Below are 25,907 nucleotides of genomic sequence, written 5' to 3' on the forward strand. Positions count from 1 at the left end.
ACGTCTCAAAAATGTACCAGAATGTGGCCCAAACTTTGTTAACATCCGTGACCATTTCAGGATTGGGGTGTTTTAAAACAAGAAAAGTCTGAAAAAAAACTGTCAGGTTCTGGCCTGTTATACAGAATGATGATGAAGAGTATAATTTATGAGCTGGTGATGAGTGGCTTCCATACAGTACAGTATCTGCATATGTGTGAGCGCCATGACATGGCAGGGAAGCAAGTCAGTGAGGATACACTGAAGAAAACCAATAAGTAGCATGGACAAGACAGACACTTACCCTTGGACTGCTGAGTGGACTGATGGACAGACCAGAGGACGCACCACTGATTGACCGTGACCTACACACATACACACAATACAATGAAAGTCAGTAGTCATTAGTTATTCGATAAACTAAGACAGAATACAAGGCAGAAAGCATACAAGAGGCAGATTTTTTTTTTATTGAAACAACTGATGGCTTGAGTGACATCTGGTTTCAGAACTTTGGAGCAGTGACTCATGTAAGTATGAATGTTCAACTGTTAATAATCAGAAGCTTATGAGACTTGATGGGCATAGTCCAAGCAAAAAAATATTACACTAATTTATTTCTTTTTCTTTATGTTAACATTCAATATCCCATTGCTTTTTTTCATTTTAATCTTCATATACTGCTTGAATTGAACTCACCTTCTAAATGTAACAAAATAGTTGTGAAAAATTCAATTATGTTTGCAGTGTATAAAAAGCATTTGGGTTGTCATGTCATGTCAATCCATTTTCTAATACAGACTCACAAACAGGTGACAACGTCATGTGCGACTAGTAAGCACCACTAACAGGTCACACGTTTTTTTTTTTTTTAGGATGGGCCACGTGTAATCCACAGTGAGAGCAGCACTCAGCTCCCACAGGGCAACCAACACAGAAGCCACTTTCAAGGCCCCACACATTCCAAAGTCCAGTCTGGGTTTCATTCCCAACTTCAACGCTAACGTTTTTTTGCCATACACTGACAGGCAAAATGAAGCCTCCTTAACCACTGGGGTATCAGTTAACAATTTATTAGTCAATGCTTCATTCACATTTGCTCTCTATGAACATATGCTGTACAGTGGCAAGTATAGCAAATGAAATCTTAAAATGTATTTTGAAAATATTTTGAAAGAATCTTCCAATTTGGCAGAACTAAGCTTCATAAACCATTGAGGCTTTCCAACTAATGAGTTTTCACATGCTTTTAAGCAATCATGCTTCATTTTCTCTATGGCGTCGTCAAGCAGTAAGCTACTTCATGTACAGAAAGAATAAAACAAGAATGTATTCTTAACAGTGTCTACAGTTTTAAACTGTCAAAATGATTAGGTACCAAAGCCGTTACCACGTTAAGTAGAGCTCTGCTCAACCAACTATGCCAGGGGTCTTAAACCCGCCGGCCAGTTGCGAAGATAGTTTGTGGCACTCGCCGTAATATCAAAGTTTAATGTTAGTGTGGGCCAAAAATTTGATATAAATGGTTGTGTGCGGAACTGATTTTAATGTGTCTTTTTGGTAGCATATACGTACTTGTGCGAAAAGCTCTTTTCTACCTTGAACTTCAAGTCCAAGTATAGGTTGAGACTTACTGATGAGAAACTTAAAGCTCTGCTGAATGTCTCAACTTCTTCCTCCCTCATGCCAAATGTGACCTAGCTATGCAAGAGGATACACTGCCAGGTGTCTCTAGCATCAAGAAGTAGGCAGAGGCCATGTTCAGACCAATGTTCTTTCCAAGGTTAAAGAACTATTAATACAGACATGTGAATATTAATACATTTCTTTGGTCAGCAACTATATGTGAGTTCTTCAGTTTTCTATGTCTGCTGTATTATTATTGTTTTCATTATTATCATTTTATTTACCTTATTTTCCGGACTATAAGTTGCTCTGGAGTACAAATCGCACCAGCCATAAAATGCATAATAAAGAAGTATATATGTAGAGCGTACGGGTGTCCGAAGTTGCCGCAGCCGCGTTAGCTGGTTAGCTTTCCAGAGAACAACATCGACGTAAGAAGCCCAAAAGAATTTCAGATCTTTCAAAGAACAACACCGGACCTACCCACTCGGCGTTGAAGCAGGAGTATGCATGCAACGCCTCACATATTGAGGCGAACTCTCAAGACATGTCTGCACGTGAGCGTGTGTGTTTTCACCCAGCTGATTGAGCTGTCAAATAGATAGCTGCGACTAACGTGAGCAATATGGGGCCGAAAAAAAAACTAACCATGTCCACGGAGGAGGTTGAGGACATAAAAAGGTCACTTGACTTCCTTTCGGAAGAGGTTTCTGCTGTAAGGATGCAGCAAAAAACATCTTGGCACTGGTGGAAGAGGTAAAGACGCTCCGTATGCTCAATGCTGAGAAGGACAAGCGGCTTGCCTACCTTGAAAGTCGGGTAGCGGATATTGAGCAATATACAAGAATAAATGACATTGTCATCATGGGAATAGCAATTAAACCTATATCTTATGCAAGGGCAGTGACGGCAGGTAACGATGGCTGTGAGCAAGATGCAAGCTCAGCCGAGCAACAGGTAGCTGCGTTTCTGCAAACTAAAGGAATAACTATGGACTCCAACCAGGTTGAAGCATGTCATCCACTGCCCAGAAGAAACAGTAATGACAAGCCAGCAGTCATTCTGAAATTTGTCAACAGGAAGCACAAAGTTGCACTTCTAAAGCAGGGTAAGTTGCTCAAAGGCACAGCAATCTACATAAATGAACATTTGACAAAGACCAATGCGGATATTGCAAAGAAAGCACGTCGCTTGAGAAGAATGGGAAAAATACAGAGTACATGGACCAGAAATTGTAAGATATACATCAAACTAAATGGATCATGGTCCTCAAAAAAAGGGTGGGGGTGTTGCCCTCATCTCAAATTCCGATCTTAGATTTACGCCTCGTTCGATTAACATATTTAAAACATTTGAAGTTCTCACTGTCCGATCCACCGCTTTACCGTCATTTTATCTTGCTGTTATTTACCGTCCACCTGGGGCTTACGCTGGCTTCCTGGATGAATTTTCAGAATTCGTGGCTGATCTAGTGACAAACGCGGATAATATAATAATCATGGGCGATTTTAACGTCCACATGAATTTACCGTCAGAGCCACTTACTTCGGCGTTTCAGATTCTAATTGATACGTTTGGTTTTACGCAAGCCGTACAGGTAGCAACGCATTAGAATGGTAATACCTTAGATTTGGTATTATCCCGAGGACTGGCAACCTCTAATATAACAGTACTGCCATACACTACTGTTTTGTCTGATCACTACTTAATAAAATTTGAAATTTTAGTTCTTAGTCAAAGACAAGAGAGCAATCAGAATTATAGCAGCCGTAATATTAACTCCATGACTGCGACTGCGCTATCTGGGCTACTGCCACCAGCAACTGCCGTATTGCCCTCATATACCGGCTCTATTGCTAATCTTACAAATGAATTCAATGCTACATTGTTAAATGCCATTGATTCTGTGGCGCCGCTACGTCTAAAAACTCGCCGTAGATTGCCTACTCCGTGGTTCACAGATGAAACACGTTCGCTTAAACAATTAAGTAGAAAGCATGAGCGCGAATGGCGTTTAACCAATCTTGAGGTTTTCCATCAGGCATGGCGCGACAGCCTCCTGAAATATAAAGATGCGCTTATCTTAGCAAAAACTCGTTATTTTTCGCAGGTCATTAATCTCAATAGGAACAATCCTAAATACCTATTTGATACGGGGGCAGAGCTAACACTACGCCAGCCAACCCCCGATAGCTCCTTTCACTCGGCTGACGAGTTCATGAAATTTTTTGCTCGAAAGATTGAATCCATTAGGGATGAGATCAAGATGACCATTCCGATCACTCAGTCGGGACCGCCGATTACCGGCGCCGACGATCATGCAATAACCCTTTCAAATTTTAAAAGCGTGTCCCTCGAAAGGCTTACACAATTAGTTAGTGCGGCTAAACAAACAACATGTTTACTTGACCCGCTTCCAACCAAACTATTTAAAGAATTATTTCAAATCTTAGGACCGTCCGTTTTAAATATAATTAATCTGTCTATCTCTTCTGGGATAGTGCCAACAGACTTTAAAACCGCTATTATTAAACCGCTACTTAAGCGACCAAATCTTGACCCGGACTGTCTCAGTAACTATAGGCCAGTTTCAAATCTCCCATTCATAGCAAAACTGCTTGAAAAAGTAGTAGCGCAGCAGCTTATTGATTACATGGTCGCTAATAATCGATATGAATCTTTTCAGTATGGGTTTAGAGCTAATCATTCCACTGAGACAGCACTTGCTAAAGTGACTAATGATCTCCTCTTAGCTATGGATTCAAATACTTCATCGGTATTGTTACTACTCGATCTTAGCGCTGCCTTTGACACTGTTGACTTCAATATTTTATTAGAGCGTCTTAAAGGTTGTGTTGGTATTTCGGGGTCAGCGCTAGGCTGGTTTCATTTGTATCTATCAGACAGGACGCACCGAGTGGTCCATGGCAATGCGTCCTCTGACCTCTATAAAGTTACGTGTGGTGTCCCACAGGGATCGGTACTAGGACCAATTCTATTTAATATTTATATGACTCCGCTTGGGAACATATTACGTAAATATAATATTAGTTTTCAATGTTACGCGGATGACACCCAATTATATATGCCATTATCAATGACAGATCCGCGGGACTGTTGTAATCTTGAGGCATGCCTTGCGGAGATCAAGCAATGGATGTCTCTCAACTTCCTTCGTCTGAACCCAGATAAAACTGAGATGTTGATAATTGGTCCAGCTCGTTATCAACATTTATTTAAGGAAACCGCTATAACTCTAGATAACAGTACTATCACTCAGAGTGATACTGTAACTAATCTTGGGGTAATATTTGACCAAACGCTCTCCTTTCAAAAGCACATTAAGAATATAACCAGAATAGCATTTTTTCACCTTCGTAATATTGCTAAGATTCGCCCAATCCTCTCGACCGGTGATGCCGAAATTATTATACATGCATTTATCACGTCGCGCCTGGACTACTGTAATGCATTATTCTCCGGTCTTCCCAAGTCCAGCATCAAAAGTCTACAGTTAGTACAAAATGCTGCTGCAAGGCTGCTCTCACGGACAAGAAAATTTGATCACATTACCCCAATATTAGCCAATTTACACTGGCTCCCGGTCCATTTAAGATGTGACTTCAAGGTTCTTCTATTAACCTATAAATCATTGCATGGCTTAGCGCCTTCATATCTCGTCGACAGTTGTTCCTTATGTTCCGTCTCGTAACCTTCGTTCGCAAAACGCTAGTCTTTTAGTGACACAGAGGGCCAAGAAAATGTCTGCAGGGGCTAGAGCATTTTCTATTCGGGCTCCAGAGCTCTGGAATGCCCTGCCAATGGATATTAGAACTGCTACCTCAGTAGAAACATTTAAGACACGTTTAAAGACGTATTTCTATGATATGGCCTTTAATTAACCTGTAGTAGCCGATTCGGCTGGAGTTTGTTTTTGCTCCCTCTCCGACCCCACTCCCCCCACCCCTCCCCGGCTGGGGAGGTGGTTAGGTGACACCCAAGCTGACGACGGCTATCGAGATTCTCGTGGACCAATTCAGCATGAGGGAACTGCAGTGGAATACCCTCCTAGAGGACACTGCCAGGACAATCGAAGGCACCTCCGACAGCTCTTCGCTTTGGCCTGGACATCCACTTTTTGATTTCCATATCATGTATTTTATGTGCCCTCTTTGCATCCATTGCAGCCTGGTGATCCTGAAAGGGGGATCCTTCCATCTGTGGTCCCTTCTCAAGGTTTCTCATTTTTCCCCTGGTAGGGGTTTTTGAGTTTTTCCTTGCCCTTTTGGGAGCCCAAGATCAGGTGATGCTTTGAGAATAATTGTCAATTGATTGTCTATGTGAAGCCCTTTGAGACTGCTTGTGATTTAGGGCTATACAAATAAACTTGACTTGACTTGATCACCAGAAGAGGCCAAGATACTGATGGTGAGGAGTATTGAAGAACTGGAAAAGCTTGAATAAGTATCCTCAATAGAAAATCAACTGGAGTGGACTTGGAACTGAATGGAGGTAACAACACAAAACATAAACATAATGCTCAGGGACACTACTCAACCTACATCAAGCAACAATGGACATGTAACACAGTGGATACAAGAACATGAACAACTCCAACTAACGTTTGATTACAGTGAAAGCAGCACTCTGGACATAGATCAGGACATTGACCCAGACAATAATTTCTTCTCCACCACAAACAACACATGTTATTATTACAGCAATGATCAGTACAACACGGACATCTTAACAAAAGATAAACTATCTATTATCCATTTCAATAGCCGGAGTCTATATAGAAATTTTAGTAGCATTCGGGATTACTTAAACACATTCAAACAACCATTTAATATAATTACTATTTCTGAGACCTGGATTACGACTGAGAAGGGAATGCACTTTGAGATGGAAGGCTATGAATTCATACATAATAACAAACAAAGTAAAGCTGGGGGTGGTGTTGCAATTTATGTTGATTTGAATACGAAATTCAAGATTGTAGAGGCTATGACACAGGTGGTGGACAATCTTCTTGAATGTCTCACGATACAGATTTGTGTTAAAAAGAAAAAAGACATTATTATAAGCTGCGTCTATAGAGCTCCTGGTTCTAGCATTGAGACATTCACAGAATGGATAGAAAGTGTGATTATACAAAAAGGCAACAAAAATATTTTTATTTGCGGGGATTATAACATTGATCTATTAAATCCAAACAAGCATCAAAATATTGCTATTTTTTTTAATTTGATGCATAGCATGAGTCTCTTTCCTACAATCACTAGACCTACTAGACTCTAGTAACTAGAGTAACATCACAGAGTGCTACTCTGATCGATAACATATTCACCAATATAATAGAAAACAGGACAACAAGCGGGTTATTAATTACTGAGATTACTGACCACCTTCCAGTGTTCACAGTGTATGACAATAATTTCAAATCTGAAATTGGGGTGTATAAGCAACAAAGAAGATTTACGACAGATGAGACAATTGGTACTCTAAAACATGAATTAATGGAACAGAACTGGGATGCAATATATAAAGAAAAAGATGTAAATAATGCATACCATAAATTGATGACTACATTCACTTTATTATATAATAAGCATTGTCCAATCAAGGAATATAATAAAAAAACTAAATATAAGAACAGTCCATGGTTGACAAAAGGATTAGTAAATGCCTGTAAAAAGAAAAATTTACTCTATTGGAATTTCATAAAACAGAGAACAAAGTACGCTGAAAATAAATCTAAGAGATATAAGAATAAATTAAATAAGATTATAAGATTAAGTAAGAAAGAATATTATAAAAATAAATTTGAGGATAACAAAAATAATAAGGGGATATGGACTCTCCTAAATCACATTATTAGAGAAGGTACCGAACAACACAAATTACCTAAATATTTTGTTACAAATGATACTGAAAATTATAATATGGAAGAAGTGGCAAACAGTTTTAATCAGTTCTTTGTAAATGTTGGGCCTCAAATAGCAAAAAACATACCGATTCCAGCGCCAGATGCAGGCAACAGAGATAAATTAATAGAAAGGCATCCTCACTCAATGTTTTTGAAGGCAGTTGATGAAAAGGAAATTATTAACACTGTAAAACAATGCAAAAATAAAACATCTACCTACTGCAATGGGATTGATATGATGTTAGTTAAGCAATGTGAGGGGATTTCAAAGCCACTTGTGTACATCTGTAACTTGTCATTTTTAACTGGTACATTCCCAAAGAAGATGAAAATTGCTAAGGTCATTCCTCTTTATAAAACTGGGAGCAAACACAACTTTACAGACTACAGACCTATCTCAATATTGCCACAACTCTCGAAAATATTGGAAAAGTTTTTTAACAGTAGAATGGATGGATTTTTGGAAAAAATATAAATTATTTGCTGAGAACCAATATGGTTTCAGAGTAAACAGATCAACAGCACAGGCATTAATGGAATCAATCGAGGAAATCACCGATGCAATAGACAACAAACGACATGCAGTAGGAGTTTTCATTGACCTCAAAAAAGCTTTTGACACAATTAATCATGATATACTATTTAATAAATTAGAAAAATATGGGATAAGGGGATTAGTATTAGACTGGATAAAAGATTATCTGCGAGAACGGCAACAATATGTAAAGTTGGGTAATCACTGCTCTGGATATTTGGACATAGCTTGTGGTGTTCCACAAGGATCAGTTTTAGGCCCTAAATTATTTATTTTGTATATAAATGACATATGCAAAGTCGCTAAAGAACTAAAACTCGTAAATTTTGCAGATGACACAAATATCTTTTGTTCAGGTGACAACATTCAACAAGTAGAATCAGTGTTGAATGAGGAAATGAAAAAAATCAAAATGTGGTTCGATTGGAACAAATTATCATTAAATGTAAGTAAGACCAAGTTTATGGTATTTGGCAAAAAGAACAAAAAGATACGAATAGAAATAGATGGGACTGAAATTGAAAGAGTGCAGGAAAACAAATTTCTTGGGGTTATAATAGATGACAGGCTGAGTTGGAAGCCACACATCGAACACGTAAAGTCGAAAATTTCAAGAAGCATGGCAGTCATATACAAAGCAAAAGAATTACTGGATTATCATTCACTTCGTACACTTTATTGTTCTCTTGTCTTGCCCTATTTGCATTACTGTGTTGAGGTTTGGGGGAATACTTATAAAACTTCACTACAGCCACTTATCATTCTGCAGAAAAGAGCAATAAGGACTATTCATAAAGTCAACTACTTGGAACACACAAATCCACTTTTCATACAATCCAAACTATTAAAATTCACCGACATAGTATCTCATCAAACAGCAATCATCATGTATAGGGCAAAAGCAAAACAACTACCAGAAAATATCCAAAACTTATTTTGGAATCGGGAGGGAGGTTATAAGTTAAGGGGGCATCACAACTTCAAAATCTTAAACATAAGAACAACCTTAAAACGTTTCTGTATAACTATAACCGGGGTTAACCTATGGAACAATCTAAGTGAGGAACTCAAGCAGTCCAAATATCAACCAGTTTAAAAGAATGTACAAAAATATGTTGTTTAGCGCGTACAAAGGCTAAAAGTGCCAAAGGGCTACATGCAGGTAAAAATGAAACAGAAAATAAGTGTGAAAGTGTCTACTTGCGTTCTGTGGTAGAATTACAGTATATGTTGAATCACTGGTTTTAGGGATAAAGTGAAAAAGGGGTAGGAAAATAAAAAGCTATGCTTCCTCCTACTCCTTTTCGAGCATTCTTTATTGATCTATTTATCTATGTATTATTATTATTATTTATTTTAGGCTGTCACATAAGGAATCCTCCTGTATACGAATGTAACACTCATTCAACAAGCAAAACCTTAGAACAAACTGGGCAATATGAAATGAGGATCAATTGCAAATTCCTGTAAAAGTCAAAGTCAAAAAAGTCAAAGTCTGCTTTATCGTCAATCTCTTCACATGTTTAGACACACAAAGAGATTGAAATTACGAATCAAACAACCAATGCGATCTTGAGCTATATAATATATATAAGTAATATCAATCCATTGGTTTCTGAACCGCTTATCTTATCTTCATGATAATAGGCATGGAACTCCCTGAACTAGTTGCACAATCACACCTAAGAACAATTTAGAGCGCTCAATTCACCTTCAAATGTGAGAGGGAACTAGAGTGCTTAGAGAAAACTCAAGCAGGAACGGGAAAAACATGCAAACTTCGCACAGGAAGGTTTAAGCCCGGAATCAAATATGACTTCTACACAGTAAAGCGGATGTGCGAACCAGTCGACCATCATGTCGCCCATATCAGCATACATTTTAGAAACTTTGTGAATTATGTTGTTTATCTCAATAAGGGATCTCCTACCTTTGACCATGAGTTGCGATGTCGATAGCTCGCCGTACTGGGACAGGTGATCCTCCCTCTGTAACGCTAAGCACCTCCATCGACTTCCTCTCTGGTCTCCGCTTCCCGTGCCGACTTAGCATGGGTGAGTCCACACGCTTCCTGGGAGGGTCTGCTGAGCAAATTCAGAGTTCAACAAGTGAATAAGTGGGTAGTGTTTGAATTTTATTCATCCTTGATTGTTAGACACAGCTCCTGTCGGCTGCCTCAACAATGGAGGCGCGGAACTTGGTCCACTCGGACTCAATGTCCCCCGCCTCCCCCGGGACGTGGGAAAAGCTCTGCCGGAGGTGAGAGTTGAAGCTCTTCCTGACAGGGGATTCTGCCAGACGTTCCCAGCAGACCCTCACAGAGCGTTTGGGTCTGCCAGGTCGGACCGGCATCTTCCCCTACCATCGGAGCCAACTGATCAGTTGACAGCCCCGTCCCTCTCTTCACCAGAGTGTCCAAAACATGCGGCCGCAAATCCGATGACACGACTACAAAGTCGATCAACGAACTGCGGCCTAGGGTTTCCTGGTGCCAAGTGCACACACGGATACCCTTATGCTTGAACATGGTGTTCATTATAGAAAATCCGTGTCGACCACAGAAGTCCAATAATAGAACACCGCTCGGGTTCAGGTCGGGGGGGCTGTTCCTCCCAATCACGCCCTTCCAGGTCTCACTGTCATTGCCCACGTGAGCATTGAAGTCACTCAGTAGAACGATGGAGTCCCCAGAAGGAGTGCTCTCAGCACTTCCTCCAGGGACTCTAAGAAGGGTGGGTACTCTGAGCTGCCGTTTGGTGCATAGACACGATCAACAGTCAGGACCCGTCCCCCCCACCCAAAGGCGGAGGGAGGCTCCCTTCTCGCTCACCGGGGTGAACCCCAATGTGCAGGCGCCCAGCCGGGGGGCAATAAGTATGCCAACACCTGCTCGACGCCTCTCACCGTGGGCAACTCCAGAGTGGAAGAGAGTCCAGCCCCTCTCGAGAGGGCTTGTACCAGAGCCTAAACTATGTGTGGAGGCAAGTCCGACTATGTCTAGTAGGAACTTTTCTGCCTCACACACCAGCTCGGGCTCCTTTTCAGCCAGAGAGGTGACATTCCATGTCCCCAGAGCCAGCCTCTGCAGCCGGTGATCGGACCGCCAAGGTCCCCGCCTTTGGTCACCGCCCAGCTCACTTTGTACCCGACCCCTTTGGCCCCTCCTACAGGTGGTGAGCCCATGGGAAGGGGGACCCACGTTTTCTTTTTGGGCTATGCCCGACCGGACCCCATGGGCAAAGGCCCAGCCACCAGGCGCTCGCCTTCGAGCCCCACCTCCAGGCCTGGCTCCAGAGAGGGGCCCCGGTGACCCGCGTCCGGGCGAGGGAAAACTAGGTCCATATATTTTACTCGTCATAAGGGGTCTTCTGAGCCGTGCTTTGTCTGGCCCCTCACCTAGGACCCTTCTGCCATGGGTGACCCTACCAGGGGCATGAAGCCCCAGACAACATGGCTCCTAGGATCATAGGGGGCACGCAAACCCCTCCACCACGATGAGGTGACGACTTACGGAGTAATTGTGCTATAAGAATCACTTTACCCATTCAAGAAAAAACAAATAGATTCAACCATTTAATTAACTTTCTGTTTGCATAATGTACATGTAGTCAGACTTACAGTGAATATTTAAACACTTAGCGGTTTGCCTAACTAATTTAAATACACAAATAGAAAAATCCTTTAATGATAGAATATGAACATCACAGTGGTTCAAAAGAACAGGCTGGGACAGAGTGACGTAGAGGTACTGATACACAGGAGGAAATTTCAAAGGTCATGATGAATTTAAACCACTTCTGTGCTCCAAGAATATTGTGTTTCTGTTTCTGTTTGGATGAACCTACCAGTCTCATTGCGTGGAGGCAGGTTCTGGTCCTCGTGGCTTGGATATCTTTCCTTGCGGTCAAGGAGAAGGAAGTAGATCATCTTTTCCTGATTGTCACTAAAGAGAGGAAAGGCAAAGAGCTAAGTGCATGCTGGTATGACAATTGCTCCAACAACACGTCTCATATTAAAACAGAGGGACTTGTATGCTGCCGCATCAATCACTCCTGACAAACAAGTTGTCCATCTGCTTCTCACTCACTCATCAGAAAGCAGGTCTTTGGTCAGCTTGTCCTTATCCCTGAAGCAGCCTAGAGAATGCATACTCTCCAGGACATCGGGGTCGATCTCTTCTACTGTAGCCAGCATCTTGATCGCCACTTTCCTGGGGACGGGCTGTTCGGGCTCGGGTTCGTTCTTTCCAGCTCTATAAAACAACATATAACGCATACAGAGCAACTCACTCAACACAGCCCAAGAAACTGCTTTCGGTGTCAGTCGTTAGCACAGATTCGGTCTTGTATTGCCTTGTCATGCTAAATAAATGACCCCGAAATGCTGTTTACATGCACATGCGGGGTGCCAACCTACGTATGTTGGAATTCTAAATTCTATTTAAATACAGTGGTAGGGTAGTTCAAAGTGCTCTAGGTCACATTTAACTACAGTAGATAACAAGCAAATATAAACAGTACAAAAATAGTGATGCACAATGTCCATTAAAACTCAATACATTCATTGGCGATTCTGCTCAGGTTTGTTTACTTACAGGTACCATGTATGCTTCTGAATCTGCTGTAACTGCAACACAAGAGATAAAACAAAAACAAGATAAATACATGAACCCAGACGGCACTGATTGAAATGTGTTAGTAGAAACTACTTGAGTGTTTTTGTTTCTATATAATGCAATGATATCAATGCAATCCCCGGCCCAGTCATACCAAAAACTATAAAAAAAAAATGGAACCCGATGCCTCCCTGCTTGACACTCAGCATTAAGGATTGGGGAAGCTGTAAAAAGTTGCACCGTCTTGGGCCGCCCTGCATGTGGCAGTACCTGGACCTGCAGGGCAACAACCCTCTGAAGGCGAGAGGTTGGCAAGGGGACGGCACGACCGCTTTACACCTAAAACAATCTTTGTGCTGGTAAGACTTGCAGAAATAACTACTAGTCTACTCATCCATCGGATCGACGGGAGATTCCATCATCATCATCAATGCAATGAAAACATCTCATCACTTATGCTTCCTGTATTTTCATATTTGATACTTGATACTAAAAATTAACTTCATGATTTTTATAATGCAGCTGTCTGTAAATGATATGTTTTTCTTTAATAACCTAAATGTAATGATCCGTATCCAACAACTAAAGATGTGCAAATTAGTTATCAACCAGATTAACCAAATATAATTTGCATGGATGAACTTCACAAAGTGAAATTGTAAGTTCATTGAGCTCTTCGCCATACCATTCAAAGGAAGATAAGATTAGGAGAAAGCACTGCATCAAAAACGATTGGTTGGGAATGCTGTACTGTCAGGTTGAATTTAAATGGAAATAATGACAATACATCATAAACATGCAGGGTTAAAAACACGCCAATTTGGGTTAAAAATGTAACCAACCCTGAAATTTGCCCCCCAAAAAATTATTTTCTTGCAAAAAAACAACCCAACAACTGGGTAGTGTTTATTTTCTCAAAACAACTCAAAGTTGACTCAATTGACCCTGGGTCAGTCCATTTTTTAACCCAGTAGTTTTAAGGCTGTACCTAATTTCTCTAAAAGTGAGTCCTAAATATTTCATTCTTGTTGGGCCCTACACATTAAATGGATATTCGACTGAACAGAACATTATTTTTCCACTTTTCCACATCCAGCAACATGAAGTGAATTATTACAATATTTGTGAAAACCCATCAATTAATCTCCATAGGGAATGAAATATAAATACAATAATATAAAAAAGTGGGTGTGATATACGTATTTTATTCATTTGTTTTTAAACTAGATAGATTACCCTTGCAACGGAAGCTCTGATGCTAAATTATGGGCTATAATGACAAAAACGTATAAAACGAGAGAAGAGAATGTGCCTCTCCAAACACAACAACATTTTTGTCTTTTTTTAAGCGAAAATTAATAATGGCCACAAAAAGGTTTGACTCAATTAAACCTATGCAAATCTCTTTGTTAAAAAATCTTTGAGACAATACTTGCCGAACTAATACACATTTGTTGTTGCTACTACATATGACTTTTGCCCCAGTTACAAACGAGCAGCAAGGCTGGATGATCAACTTGCATACAGTACATATCTTACCGTCAGTCTCTTGGAAGCGTCCACTTCAATCATGCCCTGAAGGAGGTTCTGGCATTCCGGAGGAATGAAGTGAGGCATGTGGAAAACTCCAAGTTTCACTTTCTCCAAAAGATTCCTCAAGTTGTCGTCATCAAAAGGCAAAGCGCCCTGAGGTCAAAAGCAGAAAACTAAAATTAACTACATATTACATGTACTATAAGTACCCTAATCAACATAGTAGAGCACCATTTCCGGTGTGTTTATTTGGTTAGCGGTTATCTAAATACATCACAAGAAAATTATTATTTAGTATTAATGTACTGCAATGACATTAAACATGCTTATAACAATGGGCAACACAAAAAAAGGCCAGATTGCTAGACAATTTGAAATTATGTAAATTGGTTAATTTTGTTATGTTGTGGTCCCGCTCAAGGCTTGTCCCAACGCAATGGGTTAAAGAACAGTGCAACTTTCCTGTTTCTATACCTATTGAACAGTGAATCTGTTCAAGATCAAATAACTAACTCTGAAAAGTCTCACCACATCAGTAAAAAATCCTGCTATTATTTGAATGAAAATGTCAAACAATATTTGATCACCATTCAACGGGGATTACAAACGGTCACAAATTTAGACTGTTCTGGAGCCGATCTACGTCATCAGCGCGAGAAGTTGTGATGCAACTAGGTCGAACATGGAAACGGCAACTCGTATTTAAAATGATCCCGTGGAAATCTGGCCCACAGTAGTTGAGGGATTTTGAAGGTCTAATGGCAGTGTAATTTGAGAAATCAAGCAGCACTTTCACCAAAAAAAACCCCTATCCTTCTGTTGTCAGAGAAAGAGCATGTCAGATGCTTATTGATTAGTTGAACTTTGACAGAGGATGATGCTATGTGTAAGAGATATTGGTCACCAGTGATGATGAAGCAGCTCTGTAACTCTCTGCTCTCCAGCTGAGGAGATCACTCAGTGACGTCAGTAAAATGAGCAGAATGGAGCCAGATGGCCACTGACTCTGATTGTGTAATCAAAATGAATCACATGGAGAGTGAGCTTTACGCAACACACATTGTGGGAACAACTAAAACATCCTTGAATGTTTTTTTCTGTAGCTGTGTGAAAAAAAAAGAGACAAATCAAAACATTTTGTTACCATTTATTTATTTGTAATGAATCCACTTTACTGAGTGGATATTAAATATTATTTGGGCTCTAATGTATATGTATGTGTATGTAAATTATGTAAAGTACTTTGGTATCAGTGTCTACTTACAAATGCTAATTGTTGGAGTAATCTCGGGAAAGCCTTGGCCTGCCAGACCAGGGGGCCTTATCTTTTACAGGTTTACTACTCTTCTTTGAACTAAATGTTTCCTATTTAGTTCAAAGAATGTCTTTTGATCCCCGTCAGCTTTATGGTTCCTTCCTGTCCTTATGGTACTTTTGTGTTTGTTTTGAAAGAGGTCTTCACTGACAATGAGCAGGGCTTCTTTGTATAGGCAAGATGTTCTTTGTTTAGTTTAAAGGGACTTCATTCCTTTTGGTTAATTGTAGCTTTGATTCATAGATTGTAGATGATCTAAACTGGTTTTCTTTCTTAAAAGCTATATACAGTTTGAAGTGGTCACATTAAAGTTATCCCAAATTTAGTCAATGTTCGTTTAAGGAACTGTATACCAGTTACCTTACATTTACTTAATATGTGTTGAAATGTTTAAGTAGGGCTAGATATTCATTATTATTATGTGTTGTTTACTAAGAAGATAAACTTAGCAAGGGTTTAGTTGCATTGTTCCACAGGTAAGCGGCATTCAACATGCTTCAAGTTATCTGATCACAGTCGAGGAGGAGTCAGCCACCCAATGGAGAAGACAACTGGTTGAGGGAAGAGAACAGACTCGGCAATCCCAATGCGGAGGTCGAGGGCCGACAATTAAGTGCTAAATCACACCACACTACATTCCTTAGCTAATCAGCGTTGCTACAACCACTATCTCCCCTCCCTTTAGTGTAGCAACGCCTTTGTAACCAGGGCAACCAAGACATTAAAAAGAGGAGCACGTGGAGGAGGAACTCAGAACTGGTGGAGATTGTAACTGAGCTTCCTTTCTCTATCGTTCTCCTCGCGAGTAAACTCATCCATGATGTAGTGTCTGATGATATTTAGACCCAACACTAATATTGGTAAATAATGCAACTTCTGTCACTTGAATCATGCGATGAATAAACCCTTGATCGTGTTTACTAAATTCTATCCTGCTCATCTTCTGTTTGATTAGTAATGTTTCTCAGGTGAGCACAAGAGGCTCGGCACAGTGGAGGGGAAAAAGATGACATTCATACAGTTTTCTCGGCGAACAGAATACAGTATTTTAATCAAAACAAAGTTATCCCAAATAAAATAAGTGTCACATGTATTCTGCAAACAGAACACTTGAACACAAGACTTGACAGTATAAACTTTTATGAAACCAACCTGGTGGGATAAAACAACAACTCACCACTAAGAGTGCAAACAAGATGACTCCACAGCTCCATGCGTCTGCTTTTCGGCCATCATACTTCTCCCCCTTGTAGACATAGTTTGAGAAAGAAAAACACAGCAAAATAAATATAATAAAAAATATAACTGGAGACTCTTTACTAAACTACAAATCACTACAATTTGTGTCTTGGCTCCATCATTTTCGGATGGCAAACACAAGCGCACATACTGTATATGGTATGTAAAAAAAGTGTCAGCTGTTGTGTATTCTAGTTTGCATGATCCTGGTAGTCTGTCAGATTGTAATCGGCATCAGACAAAAGTATTTTACACTTTATTGCATCACCCTTTATACCCTTCACAGGTTTATTAAATATTGTATTTCACACAAATGTAACAAAAAGTTGCTTGGCATATCTGAGCTCAGTTAAACAATGTAAAATTTGAACCAATGTCGTGTTTGTTACACATCTAAACAATATTAAAACAGATAAAGAACTATAACTGTTTGAACATATCCTTTTCATTTTTGATAAAAATTAAGCTAATGTTGATATGTTTCATGAGTTACATGTCTTGTTAAGGTTTGGTAAGTTTTGGTCTTCAGCAAACAGTGCGAAGCAGGGGTCACCCATGGTGCCCATGGGCATCAGGTAGCTCCCAAAGACCAGAGTAGCCTGTTGTAAAAATAGCTTAGCAGTGACAGGACATTGTCATATCCTCGGAATATTGTAGGTGGGATCTTTTTGATAATTGTGAACCCTTGCAGAGAAAAAAATAAAGTGCTGTGTCAAAGTCAAAGTCCGCTTTATTGTCAATTTCTTCACATGTTAAGGCACACAAAGAGATCAAAATTATGTTTCCCACCGTCCAACAGTGACTAGACACAGTACACGACACTCACATCAAATAGCACAAAGAGTAAAAACGAACAGACAAGAGTAACAAATAAGTAATAAGCAAATAACCCAAATAAATCAACAATAAATAAATAAATAGACAAATAAGAGCAGCAAAATGGAGCAAGGGCGCTAATGGCAGACAGCCAGATCATAGCGCAAAAGAACAGGACGTCATGTAGCAGAGGGTGGAGGGAATTCAGGATCCGGACAGCTTGGAGCACGAAGCTGTCTCTGAGTCTGGTGGTGCGGGAGCGCAGGCATCTGTACCTCTTCCTAGAGGGCAGAAGTAAAAAACAAAGAGTGAGCGGGGTGACCCACATCACACACAATCGCGGCCGCTTTGCGGGTGAGACGGGAGGTGTAAACTTCCTTCAGGGAGGGGAGCAGAGCCTTGATGATTTTACTCGCAGTGGTCACTATGCGCTGCAGGGCCTTCATGTTGTACTCAGAGGAGCCACCACCCCACACAGCGATACAACTGGAGAGGACGCTCTCAATGGTGCCACGGTAGAATGTGGTCATGACGGCGGGAGGAGCACTTGCTTGCCTGAGTTTTAGCAGAAAGTACAGGCGGCGCTGAGCTTTCTTCCCCAGCGACGCAGCGTTGGTGGTCCAGGAGAGGTCCTCACTGATGTGCACCCCCAGGAATCTGGTGCTGCTCACTCTCTCCACCACAGCACCGTCGACGGTCAGCGGCAGGTGGTGGGTGTGACCCTTAATGTTGTCAATGATAATCTCCTTGGTCTTGTTGACGTTCAGCAGAAGGTTGTTGTCCCTGCACCATGCGGCCAAAAGGTCGACCTCCGATCTGTAGTGAGTCTCGTCGCCCCCGGTGATCAGACCCACCACAGTCGTGTCGTCGGCATATTTCAGCACACGGTTGCTGCTGTAGGTCGCAGTGCAGTCATGCGTCAGCAGGGTGAAGAGCAGCGGACTGAGCACGCAGCCTTGAGGGGCTCCCGTGCTCAGCGTGATGCTGCCGGAGACATTGTAGCCCACACGCACTACTTGACTCTACTCTGACAGAGGAAGTCCAGTAGCCAGTTGCAAAGGGAGGTACTGAGGCCCAGCTTGTCGAGTTTGCAAATGAGACGCTGTGGAACAATGGTGTTGAATGCAGAACTGAAATCCACAAACAGCAATTTCACATACGAGTCCCTGTTCTCCAGGTGGGTGAGGGCAGAGTGGAGGGCAGAGCAGATGGCATCCTCAGAGGACCGATTGGGTCGGAAGGCAAACTGGAAGGGGTCCACGGTGGGGGGGAAGAACAGATCTGACGTGCGTCAAGACAAGCCTCTCAAAGCACTTTTTGACGATGGGGGTCAGTGCCACAGGGCGGTAGTCATTGAAGCAGGAAGGAGCAGGATTTTCCGGCACAGGTATGATGGTGGCTGCCTTGAAGCATGACAGGACGACGGCCTGCTGCAGGGAAATGGTAAAGATGTCCGTGAAGACATCCATCAGCTCCTCAGCGCAGTCCTTCAGCGCCCGTCCCGGGATGTTGTCCGGGCCCGCCGCCTTACGGGTGTTGATAGCAGCAAGCGTCCTCCTCATGCTAACGGCAGAGAGGCACAGGGGCTGCTCGTCCGGATGGGGAGGGGTCTTCAGCGGGCAAGTGGGGTTCTGTGCGTAGAAGCGAGCAAAGAAGCGGTTCAGTTCGTTGAGCAGAGGGACGACGCCCTCACATCTCTGCGGCGCGGGCTTGTAGTCCGTGATGGTCTGAATGCCTCGCCACAGGCCCCGAGCATCCCCGCTGTCCTTGAAGTGGGCAGTAATCTTGGAAGAGAACCCCTTTTTCATATCTTTGATGCCCCGGGACAGTTTCGCCCTAGCTGATCTCACGCCCGCTTCATCCCCAGCCCTGTAGGCTTTGTCTCTGGTCCTCAGCAGCCCGAGGACAGCCCCTGTCAGCCATGGCTTCCAGTTAGCCCGAGTGACGATGTACTTAGTGAGGGTCACATCATCAATACACTTAGCGATGTAAGAGGTCACAGAGTCAGCATACTCCTCAATGTCTGTCCGATTGTCGCAAGTGGCTGCCTGCTTAAACATTTCCCAGTCTGTAGTGCCAAAGCAGTCCCGAAGAGCATCAGAGGCCCCCTCAGGCCACACCCTAACTCGTTTGCAAACCGGCCTGGAAGTTCTCACTCTCTGTCTGTACGCGGGGGTAAGCAGAACGGTGACGTGGTCAGAAAGTCCGATGTTGGGGAGGGGGGTGGCCTTGAAAGCTCCTTAATGTGCAGTGTAGACCAAGTCCAGGAAACTGCCACCACGCGTTGGAAAAGTAACATGCTGGTGAAGCTTTGGAAAGACAGACTTCAGGTCAGCATGATTAAAATCACCAGCGAAGATGATGAGACCGTCAGCGTGCGCCGTCTGCTGATCATTGACAGCCTGATACAGTTCATTAAGGGCTGTGATCCTGTCACTTCCAACGTTGGAAGGCGGGATGTAGACCGCGACAAGCAGAATCGCAGTAAACTCCCTTGGTAGGTAAAAAGGACGGGACTTAACGATCACAAACTCCGCCAGTGGCGAGCAGTGTCTGCATACCACTACAGAGTCCCGGCCTCATTCGTCGCGGGTGTAGACACATATACCTCCTCCACGCGATTTTCCTCCTTTATCAAAGGCCCGGTCAGCTCGATAGCACGCTAGCCGCTCCAGTTGCACAGCAGAGTCCGGAATGTTGACATTCAGCCAAGTTTCAGTAAACACGAGGACACAGCAGTTACTCACTGCCCGGTTTGTGGATCTCAGCAGACAAATGTAATCCATTTTGTTGTCCAGCGACCGGACATTCGCCAGAAGAATGGAAGGCACGGCCGGGCGAGTTGGGTTCGCCGCTAGCCTGGCCCGGACGCCTCCGCGCTTTCCCCTCTTCTGCCTCCTGACACCGCACAGGAGTAGCAGACGAGTCCGGCGTTGATTCAGGTCGGAGTAGTCCCAGTGACTTTAATGTCCCCGTATCAAAGTCCAAAACGCCGCAAAACTCACTTTTGCCGATGTCGAGCAGAACCTGCCTGCTGTACTTGTAGCACAACGTGGTACGATCAGATAAACACATAAAACTGTCTGACAAACACTTATTAAATGAACAAAACACAGATCGGTTGGAACGGAGAGATACTGATCAGTGTTGTCACAAAGATGAATATCTAACCAGTCTAACTCAATATCCTAGATTCCCTCTGCCCCCAAGCTTTTAAACAGACTACACTCATTAGTGTGAAGGCGAAGGCCTTCACACTATTGTTCTTCTACTTTATTAGTGTGAAGGCGAAGTAGGGAATGGCACATTCAACACGAGCCATTTTCTCGAGTGGGTTCGAATCTCACTTGGCTGTTATTTTTTATTCATTCATTTATTCATTTTTTAAATTTAAAACATCATTCTAATAATTTATTTCATTCAACATCATCATAATTAATTTACCACTTTTATTTCATTTAAACATTTTATTTCTCATTATTTAGCATCATTCCACCGCTTCAATAGTAAATCACTGTTTAGCAAATAGAGAATGGCACATTCAACATGAGCCATTTTCCCGAATCTCACTTGGCTGTGTTTTTTATTTATTCATTTAATTTTAACATATTTTAATAATTTATTTTATTCAACATCATCATCATAATTAATTTACATTATTTCATTTATTCATTTTATTTCTCATCATTTAGCATCATTCCACTACAGCAATAGTAAGTCTCTGTTTAGCTCAGTATGTAGAGCATCAAACTTCCCCCCTCAACGTCGTGAGTTCGAGTCCCGTAACAACAATAGTGTGAAGTGTCTTCGCCTTCACATGCAACTTCTCCAGAAATTGCAAATTCTAGTTCCAAATGTTTTTTTCTTATTTTATTATCTAAATCTCATTTGTATATGTTTCTCTTTTCATATCCTATTAATTCATTCACTCACTCAACTGGGACAAGAAATATAAACTGGGAAGCTATAAATGAAGTGTGGGCTAAATAACGTCTGAATCTGATTTCAAACCTAACCCTAATTATAACATATTCGATAATTAAAGTTTATTTGAGTATTTATCTTTTTCAGAAATCTGAAGCAAATGGGGTGGCTCAATGGCACTCCGGTTTCCTCCCAAAAACCAGATTGAGCACTCCAAATTGCCCCTAAGTGTGAGTGCGAGTGTGGATGGTTGTTCGTCTCTGTGTGCCCTGCGATTGGCTGACAACCGGTTCAGGGTGTCCCCCGCCTACTGCCCAATGACTGCTGAGATAGGCGCCGGCATGCCCGCGATCCCCGTGGGGACAAGTGGTACGGAAAATGAATGGATGGATGGATGGAAGAAGCAAATGGGTCACTCAGTTTCAGATAAGACTCCTGGTATAAAACATGCAAACTAGGAGAGCCAAAAATTGTAAGACCATATAATAAATAATATAAAAAGCAGCAGTGACATAAAGTGTATTTTTCCCAGTAAGGCAAAATAGTCTGAGGCCAGAAAAAAATTAATAGAGTAAAGTGAAAGCTGAGAGGATACAACAATGACGTAACAGCTGCTGCAGAAGTTTGCCACCACTATTCATAAAAGCCAGCAAACAGAGAGGGGCCAAAGGAGAGAGCTCTTACCCTGATAACCTCTGGGCAGGCGTAGTGCGGCGATCTGTAAAAGAGGCACACAGGGGTTGATGCTGCGGACAACTTAAAGTGGTTCACTAAATCACACACCATACTCACTCAAAGAGAATACAGCCAGCAGCCAACACACTGAAGAAGGAATGACTGAAAAGCCAACCTTTTAGCTCACCACAGAAAAACGTATTGAATATTTGGCCATTTTCCCACACTGGTATAGCATAAAATTGGAAACCTGAACTTTGTTATATGAACAAAAATAATGCAATATTGCTTAATGAATGTAAAATATTAGTATTAAATATATTATTATTGCTAATTTGAACTGCATGGCAAGACATCATTTTTCTTTATGCTGTAAGTAGATGAGAAAAAGAATGGAAGGCTGGGTGGCCACCATATTTTTTTGCTGGCACAATTACTGTATTGGGTTAAAAAAAGTGAGCCTGTAACACTGTATGAAGGCCAAATACACGGATGCTACATTGTTCAGAGCTCAGCTGTTCTCGAAAAGCATGGAAAAATGGTAAAATATCTATTCCGAAAACACAAACACACATGAAAGAAAAATGTCACTTTGTCAACTTTTGCTGGTTTTTCATGACCCTAAAGACTGTGAAAACACAATAGAGTAAAAGAGTTAACGAATAAATGTTTTTCATGAACCTAAATACTGTTAAAACAGTAAATTAATTAATCATGAACAAACGAAGACGTTAATATGGTTGACTGTTGGAGTAGTAACAAAAAATATTTACATCTTGATTTGCATCAAAGTAAAAATATGAGTACAGATGACACTAACACCAGGCTTAAAATACGGACAGGGGCTCCCTAATTTTAATACTGAAGATAGAAAACAGTTGAAGTTATATGAGATAGAGAGAGATAAAGATAGAGATAGAGAGAGCGAGAGCGAGAGCGAGAGCGAGAGAGAGAGAGAGAGAGAGACCCAGTCAGTAATTTTTCTGAATAGGTTTTTCAAACATGGCTTAATGGAGCCATTATTGTGACATTTGCTCAATGACTTATCGGTCTGTGTTGATTCATTGTAGAATAAATAAAGCAGCTAGCGTGACTCCCTTAAAGTATCTTATCAAATTTATGTGCAAAACAAACACTTATTTGTTTAACTGCTCATTCCATCACTTATTTATGCTAATGAAAATGAACGTGAAGTAGTTCAATTGAATAATTCAGGCAACTGCTATCACATGTTCCCAGTCTTCCTGCTTGGAGCAACACTGAGTAGTGTTTAATAACCCTTATTGATCATCAACAAAAACACTAAGACAAATCATAAAATTGGAAAAAAGTCTAGACTGAAACAAGCCTAAAAAATCTGTGGGAAAGTTATATGGATTGGATTTTCTAGAGTTCAGACCAAAATGAACCCAAACAAAAGTGATGGAAAAGCTCACGTTTCATGAAAGGAAGTATGTGTGTCACGACTCGCCCCCGGTCAGTCCATTATGTGTAGGTTGTCATTAGTTCTGACAGTCTGCTCGCCCCTCCCCTCCCCTCCTGTGTGCCCATGATTAGTTTGATTATTCTCACCTGCCTGTTGTTACCTGTTTTGTATTTAAGTTCTGTCTGACCCTCAGTCCCCGTTGGATCATTGTTATCCTCATGTCTTGATGTCGTACCGTCTGTAGTCTTCTTGTCCCACGTCCCGGTCTGTCCAGTTATTGTTTTGTTAAGTTGTGTCAGTTTGCCTTTTGAGTTTGTCCAATAAACCCCGGTCCAAGCTGTACTTGGTCGCCCTGCTCCATCCGATCCGTGACAATGTGCTCATGATAACAATTATACAAGCTCATCTCTTAAACCCACAATGTCATGCGTTTGCCTTACATGGCTTCTTCTGGCAGAATCTTATTACCGTAATTTTCGGACTATAAGTCGCGGTTTTTGTCATAGTTTGGGTGGGGGGGCGACTTATATTCAGGAGCGACATACATGTGATTTTTTAAAAAAAAATTCAAAATTCAAAAATCCGCGATGTAGTGAAACCGCGACAAACGAACCGCGCGGCGGTTGTTTACATAAAGGGCAAAGGATTAGATCACGGGATGACGAAGATGACGAAGGGCCCCACGTACTACCGGCATCATTAGCGGCTTTGTTTGTAAGAGACACGGAGGACGAAGAGTTTGAAGGATTTAATGATTTGGAGTGACATAGAAGGTTTGAAAAACTATGATGGCTTTTACGCAATCCCGGTTCTTCTCGACGGGAGCTGAATAACTTTGAATGTTACATCAGGCCCGTTTTCAGCTCCTCGTTTGTGTATATGTCACGTTAGCGTACCGTATCGTTGAGCCTGTTGTTGCTGGTTCATGTCTGTTTTTGGTGTTGGATTTTGACAAATAAATTTGCCCCAAAAGTGCGATTTATACTCCGGTGCGACTTATATATGTATTTTTTCACTTTATTGTACATTTTATGGCTGGTGTGACTTAAACTCAGGAGCGACTTATAGTCCGAAAATTACGGTAATCTTCATGTATGCAACACATGATGGCAGCAGGAAAATTAACTAAGTCTACAATAATGTTTTGTTCATGAAGTGAATGAAAATACATCCATAATGAATTGGTAGCGACTTTACTTCGCAGAAAGATAATGAGCCAAAACAAACCCAGGGGCACAAAATGGAATGTTTTTGTCTCACTAGTGGATTTGCCAGCAACTCAACTACGTCATTCCATATGAACCAGTCAAATGTCGTAAGGTTCCTCTGGAGTCGCATAAAAACTATGAAACCAAAATGGAAAATTAGCCTGTTTTTCAATTTGGACCTTCATAGAGAGAATTAGATTCAAATAAGGTCAAAATTTGATTTTTTTTATCCCAAAGCATTCGATTATGTTTCAATCTATTTCACACTGTTCACTGTTCAGAATAACAAAAGATGATATCCTATGAGGTCAAGTTTATTTTTGTTGGTTTGTTGTTGTCTGTGCTTCTGTTTATATTTAATATGTTATGAAATCCCCAATTATAAAATTATGTGGATGCCAGGTATCATAGCTGCATGAACTATGTTTCTAATAAACTGATGTTTTAGCCAATCAGATTTTTTTATGTACTACTGTATAATTGTACTGTAGATGTGACCTAATCTTTTTAGATCAATGTCATAAGACATGTTTTACTTGGCCGTGAAGTGCAACGCTGAGAGGGTTGGAGGTGGTAACAGCAGACCTAAAAAACCTTTACTTGAACAAACACTTTTCCAATCTAAAGGTGTTACACCGTGTTAGCACGCATGATATTGCAAGAATTACGCTAATGTGACCAGTCATTAATTTGAACAAAGTTAGGTTTAAGTTAACCTTCATTCAGCATTAAGTACGTATGCTGCACAAACTCTGGCGCACGAGCGCACGTGACAGCTCTTTCTTTTTCTGTGGTTAGGCGGACAAGGTTTGCAAAAATGGTTCTTGTGATCTCAAAATACATGTTTGAGCTCAAAATATCCTTTCTTTACTTCTTCTAATAGTGATCTTTCCAGGGTAGATATTTTATATCAAAAATGAACATCTCAATATTACAGTTCGGTTTGTTGTTAACCTCTGTATTACAAATGTGCAATTACCGTAATTTTCGGACTATAACTCGCGGCGCATATGCGGCGCATACGCGGCGCTACACGGCGCATACCTGGCGCATACACGGCGCATTGTTTACATAAAGGACAATCGAT

The 25,907-nt window shown here is 41.3% G+C and overlaps 1 protein-coding gene across 4 annotated transcripts in view; it reads right to left on the reverse strand.

Annotated features, from left to right (window-relative positions):
• LOC147058854 (serine/threonine-protein kinase BRSK2-like) overlaps positions 1-25,907 on the reverse strand; it is a 146,918-nt gene that overhangs the window by 36,744 nt on the left and 84,267 nt on the right. For 3 of the 4 annotated variants that reach the window (XM_085908563.1, XM_085908566.1, XM_085908564.1), the window contains exons 6-13: positions 22,196-22,229; positions 16,710-16,778; positions 14,224-14,370; positions 12,664-12,695; positions 12,157-12,321; positions 11,915-12,012; positions 10,000-10,153; positions 284-344 (exon numbers count right to left, since the gene is read on the reverse strand). In XM_085908563.1, the coding sequence (XP_085764689.1) occupies positions 284-344; positions 10,000-10,153; positions 11,915-12,012; positions 12,157-12,321; positions 12,664-12,695; positions 14,224-14,370; positions 16,710-16,778; positions 22,196-22,229 (760 nt within the window). The remainder of the gene's footprint in view (positions 1-283; positions 345-9,999; positions 10,154-11,914; positions 12,013-12,156; positions 12,322-12,663; positions 12,696-14,223; positions 14,371-16,709; positions 16,779-22,195; positions 22,230-25,907) is intronic. The other variant, XM_085908565.1, reaches the window with a different exon arrangement.

The sequence above is a fragment of the Syngnathus leptorhynchus genome, chromosome 3, assembly GCF_054491065.1.
Source record: "Syngnathus leptorhynchus isolate UIUO chromosome 3, UIUO_Slep, whole genome shotgun sequence".
Classification (NCBI taxonomy): domain Eukaryota; kingdom Metazoa; phylum Chordata; class Actinopteri; order Syngnathiformes; family Syngnathidae; genus Syngnathus; species Syngnathus leptorhynchus.